This window comes from Trichosurus vulpecula, unplaced genomic scaffold (genome assembly GCF_011100635.1).
Source record: "Trichosurus vulpecula isolate mTriVul1 unplaced genomic scaffold, mTriVul1.pri scaffold_109_arrow_ctg1, whole genome shotgun sequence".
Classification (NCBI taxonomy): Eukaryota; Metazoa; Chordata; class Mammalia; order Diprotodontia; family Phalangeridae; genus Trichosurus; species Trichosurus vulpecula.
Genome location: NW_023494393.1, coordinates 21728 through 30038, shown reverse-complemented (window position 1 = coordinate 30038; position 8311 = coordinate 21728). Strand labels below are relative to the sequence as shown.

General features: G+C 55.2%; 1 protein-coding gene across 1 annotated transcript; it reads left to right on the top strand.

Annotated features, from left to right (window-relative positions):
- Positions 1-3636: 3636 nt before the first annotated feature.
- LOC118833278 (class I histocompatibility antigen, Gogo-OKO alpha chain-like) lies at positions 3637-8074 on the top strand. The gene is made up of 7 exons (XM_036740627.1): positions 3637-3745; positions 4716-4920; positions 5200-5531; positions 6147-6422; positions 6555-6662; positions 7183-7447; positions 7624-8074. The coding sequence occupies exons 1-6, from the start codon at positions 3682-3684 to the stop codon at positions 7221-7223; spliced, it is 1026 nt and encodes a 341-aa protein (XP_036596522.1). The 5' UTR covers positions 3637-3681; the 3' UTR covers positions 7224-7447; positions 7624-8074.
- The last annotated feature ends 237 nt before the right edge of the window (positions 8075-8311 follow it).

The window sequence follows — 8311 nt, the reverse complement described above, 5'->3', positions numbered from 1 at the left end:
CACCCAAAGGGCACTAACAGGCCTGTCTTCCTGCAGCCCCTCGGCATTGGTCATTTTCTTTTCTGGACAGCCTAGAGTTGTTAACACTTTTAACCTGGTCTTTCACTCCCCGAAACCCTGTAGGTGGCACCAGAGAGCAGCCTCTCCCGCCACTCTTCACCTGCTGGAAGTTGGCAGAGCAGCTTCCCTGGTCTAAGATGCCTCTTTTAGGTTCACTTTACACTCTGTCCCTGCCATCCTTTTCCTTAGAGCCAAATCAATCAATAGCCCAGGCTTCCTTCCTTAGGCAGTTGTTTTCCAACTGCTTCATTGCATGTTGGAAGGCTTTGGTGCTCTCTCCCTGTCTCTGTGTCCCTGTCCACACCTTCTCTTTCTGCCTCATTCCCCCCTCCTCTCTCTCCCTCCTCCTCTGTCTTCTCTCCTCTCTCTCCCTCTCCGTCTCTCCTTCTATCTCTCTCCTCCCTCCCTCCCTCTTTGTCTCTGTGTCACTGTCCACACCTTTTCTCTCTCTCCCTCCCTCCCCCCTCTCTGTCTCTCTCTCCTTTTCTGACTCTCCTTCTATCTCTCTCCTACCTCCCTGTCTCCCTCCCTCCCTCCTCTCTGTCTCTGTCTCTCCCCACCCCCTTCTCTCTCAGTACTTGCTGGAATCTGCTTCTTAGTGCTTTCTTTTGGGCATCACCATCTCTAGGGTCCTGGGCCTACATAATGGCTTCCTGATTCCCTCAGTTTACACAGCTAAGGTCACTGAATTCCACACCCCCCTGTATTCTGAAACCTGCAGACTTAACACCGTATTAAAACTTGTATTAAGCAAGAGGAATATGTGTGCTTTGGGTCCCAGGTTATTTCTTCCTTCTCTCTCTCTCCTATATGAATGACTGGGGAGAGAAAATGGCCTTTTCACTTGCAGGCATGGATGCTGATGGTTGGGGCTGATAACTCAGATCAGAGACTAAGAGCTCCCAGGTACCTTACGCATCCACCTCAGCCCCTGTCTGAACAACAATCCCTTCTCTATCTTAACCACATGCTCATTGAGTGTCTGCCTGAGGACCTCCCAGGAGGAGGAAGCCATGACTTCCAGGGGAGAGCCACTGCACCTCTGGACAGACCTAATTCTCAGGTGAAATCAGCTTCTCTGCAATGTTTCCTCAGGTCCTAGTCATGACCTCTTGGACTGGTCTGAGTCTGTTTCCAAACAATCCTTCATATACCTGAAGACAACCATCTTCTCCCCTCAGTATCTTCTCTTCTTCTAGGCAAACACTCCCAATTCCTTCCTCCAATCCTCCATAGCAAGTTCTCTGGTCCCCTCACCGAAATTCTGGTCCTTGTCTTCTGGACACAGCGTCCACATTCTTTCTAAACTATGGTGCCCCAGACTGAACACAATCCTCCAGCTGTGGCCTGACCAAGGCAGGGTCTTTCAGAACCATTGCTTAAAGGATTCTGGGAGGAGGGGAGGGAGAGAACATGGAAGATTCTGAGACAGAACAGTGTTAGCAACTGAAAGAGAGAAGGGCTGAGGAGGCTGCATCCTAATCTTTTGCAAGGGAGGTATCACTGAAAGGATGGAAAAATCTCAGGACTTATCTATATTTTTCCTAGAAAACTGGTACATCAGACAGCTGTGCTGTGGGGAAGGAAGCACAACGGGAAGGGACAAGGGTTGGGTTTTTTCGGAGAGATTATTTTAAGGTCCATCGGGATCAAAAGAAGAGAGATGGGAGAGGACTTAGTCTGAAGGGTCTGGTAGCAGGAAATGATAAGGAACGGAATCATCCACGTCTTTCCTTGCCTTTCCACACAGTGCTGCCTCCACCATGCTCTGGAGGACCCAGGCATCCTTCCCCAGAGGAGGCTCATTCAGGACTGTCTCTAGCCCAGCCTGTGTTGGGGAAAGAGGATTGAATCTGCAGTGAGAGGATGGAGGGGCAAAGCTCAGTTTTGCTGCTTCCTCTCTTTATGACCTTGGAAAAGTCTCTCAACATTGGCAGTCCTCAGTTTCCTAATTTGCAAAATGAGGATTATCTCTTAAGATCCTTTCCAGGGATAATTTTAAGCTCTCCACAAAATCTAAAATTTCGTGGTTTCCTAGTTGGGGTGATGAGACAAGAAAGAGGGAAAATCCTATCAAATGTGCCTAGGTTCTTTATTTCTGAAAAAAAAAAGGTTACTAGGAATTCATACCTTCATATAGCAGGCAGTTCAGAACCCACCTTAGGCTGAAATGGTACTCCTCCCCATTTTAATAATTAAAGCTCTTTCCTTTTGTTGCTGTTGAGTTGTGTCTGACTTATTGTGACCCCTTTTGGTTTTTTTTTTTAAATCAAAGAAACTGGAGTGGCTTGGTATTTCCTTCTCCTCATTTTTCAGGTGAGAAAACTGAGGCAAACAGAGTTAAGTGATTTGCCCAGGGTCACATAGCTAGTAAATATCTGATGCCTGGGTTGGAACTCCGGTCTTCCTGACTCTCAGCCCTTAGCTCCATCCACTGTGCCACATACCTGCCCCTTTTTTGGTGAGACAAAGTCTTCTACTATGATTCCACATTCCATTTACTGGACTCTCATTTACTCTCTACTCTTGGGTTTCTTACTTGCTTATCTACAAGGCCTGGGGAGGTTGGATGGAGGTCATTAAAACGGAGGTGGCAATGCACCCCTCCACAAATGAGCCTGCAGATTTCTTGAGTCTTCAGATGCCCTCAATTTCGGGTGGGGACATTTCTTTCCCATCTTCTAAGGAAGGGAAAGGGTCATACTGAGGAGGGCTGGAGGTTGGATGGCCATGTGTGGGTCAGAGATCACTACTCACATTAAAAATAGAGCCTGTTCTTGAGAAAACGCAAAAATGAGTTTATTACTTTCTTATGAGAAAGGACATACCCCAGTGTGGCCCAAGATGATGCCTGTGTGTGTGTGTGTGTGTGTGTGTTACATAGCTCAAAGCAAGTTACATAGACCCTAACGCAGCGTTCCCCCCCACTCTCCCCACTGGCTCCTCTTCCCGTTGACTGGGTTTGGAGCTCACATTCTAAACTCAAAATCTTTTCCCAGCAACAGAGAACAAAGAACAAAAACACAGGCATGAGACTGGTACTCAGCAAAAAGGGAGTAACAGTTAGATAAACAGGACCTTGAAGGTGTCTGTCCCCTGATGTAATTTCTTATCTCTACTTTCTCAGCAAAGCAATTTCTAAAAATATAGGAGGTGTGCAGGGTGGGGCTGGATGGTAGGAGAGGTAAGGTCTTGTCCCATGCTGAAGGCAGGGGCTTCACTATTTCAGCATTCTATTCAATACCATACTGAGGGGGCTTTGTTCTCTCAGCATTCCACTCAGCCAGAAGGAGAGGATTGAGGGTGGCGACCTTCTTTCTCTCTGATTCTAGCCGGAGTGTTCCCAGAGTGATGACGAGGGAGGGACACCCTATCCATTCTATGAATAACAGAATAAGAGCCAAGGTCTCTAAAGCAGGGGATTTCCTCAGGGTCAGTTTCAGTTTTGGTCTCTAACCTGTGCGTACTCGTTCTGCCTAGTCACCAATGACGTTTATTTGTCTTCCGTTTGCTATTGGCTGGCAGAGCCTCCGTGAAGCCAACCAGAAGCGAGGGATCCGTGCCTTTATAAACCCGGCGCAGACTGGTCTCAGTGAGCTTGGGCTTCTCTGCCTGGGCACCATGGAAGGCTATGTGATCTCTCTCCTCCTGTTGGGGACCCTGGCCCTGCCGGAGACCTGGGCAGGTAAGGAGAGAACAGAATTAAACGGCCGCCTGGAGACTGGACACAGCACCCAGTGGTAGAAGAGTGGATGGGATGGGGTTTCCTACAGAAAGCTCGGACCCCAGCCCAGGGTGGCGGTGGGGGGGGGGGCGGTTTCCCGGGAGCCGTCTCCTTCATCTCGGGTGCGGTCAGGGCGGTGCTGAAAGGAAGAAGCCCCCGCAGCCTGCCGCCCTCAGCTGGGCTTTGGTGGGGGGTGGGGGGTGTCTTGGTGACGGTCCCTGAGTTTGGGGGGGGTAGTAAGTGGATTGTAGGTGGGTGTGAGGATGAGAGACGTTGAGGCAGAGGTGCCAGGAGGGAGAATGGGGGCGACAGTCTTTGGGGCGTTCAGAAGGAACAGAGCTATCCGGAGGGCACCCCCCACGCCCCAGTATCCGAGGGTGAGGACAGAGAACCAGGAGCAGCTTTGTTAAAGAGCTTCACGGAGGATCGTGGGGCTGGGGTGGGGGCAGGTGAGGACACAAGGTGGGGGGCCGAGGGTGAAGAGTGTGAGGGTCCAGGACCGGACCAGAGCTGGGGGCTGGGGGTGGGTCAGGGTCTAGGTAAAGGGGCCTAGGACCTGTCTGCGTGGTCAGGGGAGGCGTTTGATCTCAAAGCGCTGTTTATCACCTCCCAGTGTGGAGCGCTGGCATTGTCGGGGATGAAGGGGCGGGGATGCTGGGGGTGAGGAGGCATCTGGGAGCTGCAGAGTTCGGGGTCCGGGGTCTCCCCTCGGGCGTGAAGGCGTCAAAGGTAACTCCCTAGGCGCGATGGGGTCCTGTTTGGCGGGAAGTCAAGGGTGTCGACGTGAGGGGTCAAGGGTCACTCTGGGCGTGGCGGGGTCAAGGGTTCCAGGCCCGTTTGGCACGAGGTCAAGGGTCACACCCGGGCTTGGCCGCGGGGCTCGGGTCTACGCGGTCCCTGCCCTGACCCGGCCCGGGTCCCCACGGCCCAGGCTCGCACTCCATGAGGTATTTCGAAGTCGGTGTGACCCGGCCCGAGCTCGGGGAGCCGTGGTACCTCGAAGTGGGCTTCGTGGACGATCAGCAGTTCGTGCGCTTCGACGGCGACGGCGCGAGTCCGAGGATGGAGCCGCGGGCGGCGTGGATCGAGCGGGTGGGCCAGGAGGACCCGCACTATTGGAGGCGGAACACTGCTGTACCGCCAGAGGGCGACGCAACAGACTTTTACCGAGATGGACCTGGAGATCCCTGCGGGGCTACTTCAACCAAGCGGGGGCGGGGCGTGACTGGGGGGCCGGGGTTCGGCGCCGAGACGGCCATGGTACCCCGCGGCTCCCCAGGGGACATGGGAAGACACCTCGGGGTCATCCTGGGCGGGGGGGAGCACCTCGGGGTCATCCCGGGCGGAGGTGGGTGGGGCACCTCGGGGTCATCCCGGGCGGGGGGGGGGCACCTCGGGGTCATCCCGGGTGGGGGGTCACGGGATCAGCCACAGCCCGGCCGCGCTGACCCGGGCCGGGGGCGGGCAGGGGTCCACACTGTCCAGAGCATGTACGGCTGCGAGCTGACCCCGGAGCTCACCTTCAAGCGCGGGTTTGAACAAGACGCCTACGACGGGGTGGACTACATCGCCCTGGACACGGACACCTACACGTGGACAGCGACAGCGCCCCAGGCCGTGAACACCAAGCGCAAGTGGGAGGCGGACAGGAGCTATGCGGAGGGAGTGAAAGCCTATCTGCAGGAGACTTGCGTCACGTGGCTGAAGAAGTACCTGGAGATGGGGAAGGGGACGCTGGGGAGGACAGGTACCGCCCCCCGCCCCAGTGTGCTCGGCACTCAAGGCCCCCAGCGGGCCCCTCACCTCCCCTGCAGCTTCAGCCCCAGGCCTCCCCACCCCCAGCGACCCCTTATACCCCAGGGCTGGATTGTGAGGTTTTCCCTCTGGCCCCACCGTCCTTGTGCCCCGTAGTGGGGAAGGGGAGCCTGGACATGTCTCTGATCTTTGCCTCCAGACCTGCCTGAGTGTGCTCGGCACTCAAGGCCCTGGTAGCCCTTCCCCCCCCCCCCACCTCCAGTCTCAGCCCAGGCCTCTCCACCCCCAGGGGCCCCTTGTACTGCAGGGACCGGATTGTAAGGTGTTACTCTTGGCCCCACGCACTCTTGCACCCCCTAGGGGGGAAGGGGAGCCTGGACATGCCTCTGACTTTTGCCTCCACACCTGCCTGAGTGTGCTTGGCGCTCAAGGCTCCCGCAGCTCTTCCCTCTCTCCTGCAGCCTCAGCCCCGGGCTCCCCACCCCCCAGGGACCCCTTGTACCCCAGGGTCCAGATTGGGGGTGTACCCCTTGCCCCCACCCATCCTCATGCCCCTGGAGGGGAGGGGGAAGGGGAGCCTGTAATTGTCTCTCACCTTTGCCTCCAGACCCACCCTCTGCCCGAGTGACCCACCACACTGACCCCCATGGGGAGGTGACCCTGCGGTGCCGGGCCCAGGACTTTTACCCCACGGACATCTCCCTGACGTGGCTGAGGGATGGGGAGGAACAGCTCCAGGACACAGAGTTCATTGAGACCAGGCCTGCAGGAGATGGGACCTTCCAGAAGTGGGCAGCTGTGCAGATGGCCCCTGGTCAGGAAGGCAAATACACCTGTCGAGTCCAGCATGAGGGGCTGTCTGAGCCCCTCACCCTGAAATGGGGTAAGGACAGTGAGGAGGGGCTGGGGAAAGGGCATCCCCCCACAGGACCAGAGGGAGGTGGAATTGCTGGGGGGGAGGGGGGATCTCAGGCCCAGAGGGATCAGGATCTCTCACTGCCCTTTTCTATCTTAGAGCCACAGTCCTCATCTGCCTGGTACATTGTGGGGGGTATTGTTGCTGGCCTCCTCCTCCTCATTGCAGTCATTGCTGGATTTGGGATCTGGAGGAAGAAGAATTCAGGTGGGCAGGACCTGGGTGGGGTGTGGCTTAGAGAGCAGGAACCAGGGAGATCCGGGCTTCCCCTGACCCGGCAGCTTGTCTTTCTGTCCCAAGTCCTCTTTTTCCCATCTAAGGGACTCTCAGATGGACCCCAAGACTTCAGATAAGTCCGTAAATAGAAACCATTTCTCTGGAGGGTGCCTGGCAGAGGTGTAACAGGCTGACTGAGTGGGGAATCTGCTTCAGACTCAGATCAGAGATAAATATGGGGATCTCTGCCAGAGAGCCTGGGTGTCTCCCCAGCTGGGGGCTGTAGATCAGCCTTGGGAACCCCTGGATGCAGGGCCTGGAGGTGGGGAAGTGCCCGTTTGGGGGCCTCTTTTTTCTCTTCCCCTTAGATCTAGAGGCTGGACTGGAGTGGGAAATGGGGGTACAGTTCCACTTATTTGTTGTGTCTCCAAGACAAACCAGTGAACTTGTGACACCTTAGTGTGGTCTCCTCTTCTGGAATCCTCACTGGAAGTTTGTTTTTCTTTTCCAGGTGGAAAAGGAGGTACCTATGTTCAGGCTGCAGGTAAGTGAATGGTTGACATGGAGGGTAGAAAGAAGGGGCCAGCCTATGGTATTTCTGGGTCCTGAGCAATGAGAAGGCAGAGGAGAGGCTTAGACCAGTAGCCTTCTCGTGGTGTGCCCTTCCCTCCTCATACCCTGGTTCTGGAATGTATGTCCCTGAATTGGTTGTTTCCCTCCTTTGTCTCCAGGCAATGACAGTGCACAGGGGTCAGATGTCTCTCTCACAGCCAAAGGTGAGACTCTGAGGGCCTGGAAGGGGAGAGGGGCTGGGGTAAAGGGGCCAAGCCAAGAGGAGGGTATGTTGGGCTGAGGATTGGCTGGGTGGTGCGGCAGGCCCTTCAGAATGATGAGAGGCTGGAGGCCAGAGGGGATTTGGAGTATCCCCCTGAATCTGCTTTTCCTTCTTCAGCTTGAGAAAATTGCCCTGAGAAAGAACATCTTTTAGTCCTTGCTTTGTTCCTGTCGACCCCGACTTCTCTCCCAGTGCTGGCCCCTGGGCTCATTTCTGGACTCTACTGGCCCAAGCCCAGGGTGGCATCATCGGAGACCTCCCTCTGTTCTCTAAGGCCTCCCTCCCCCCTTCTTTCTTTCTGCCTGTCTCACTCTTCGGGGAGACAACCAGCAGTAAGGGCCAGTGGGCTTTGGGAACAAGCCCTCCTTCACATCTGATGTTGCCCTGACCTCTGGGATCTTTGTCTCTGCACAAACAGCCTAATGAATGAATGTTCTTGAGTCTTCAGATTTTCTGCACAATCTCAGCTTTGCTTCCCATTTGGGTGGAGGACTGTGGGGGACAGGATGACAATGTGGAAATGTTCTGGCCACGTGAAGGGGAAAATAAATGAAAGTTTGGAGACATCTGAGAAGCCTTTTATTTGCTCTGCTGAGTCTGTGAGTGCAGGTGAGGGCTGGGGCCCAGAGGGGAAGGAGCCCAGGAGTGGGCCAGTGTACTGTACATGGTGAGGGGGCAGAAGTTTGTCTTTGGTTTGTGCTGCTCTGGGCACTTGTGGCCATGGTCTATTGGGACTTGTTCCTGGGCTTCAGACAGAGCCCAGGCTGCCTCCTGGGACTGGAGCCATGCCCAGACAGGCTGCTTG

What these genes read in the sequence shown, in the direction of transcription:
- LOC118833278 (XM_036740627.1), top strand. Translation starts at nt 3,682, where the DNA reads ATGGAAGGCTATGTGATCTCTCTCCTCCTGTTGGGGACCCTGGCCCTG. An exon ending in TGGAGGCGGAACACTGCTGT is followed by an intron (nt 4,921 to 5,199) that starts ACCGCCAGAGGG and finishes CCCGGGTGGGGG; the next exon opens with GTCACGGGATCAGCCACAGC. An exon ending in CTGGAGGAAGAAGAATTCAG is followed by an intron (nt 6,663 to 7,182) that starts GTGGGCAGGACC and finishes TTTCTTTTCCAG; the next exon opens with GTGGAAAAGGAGGTACCTAT.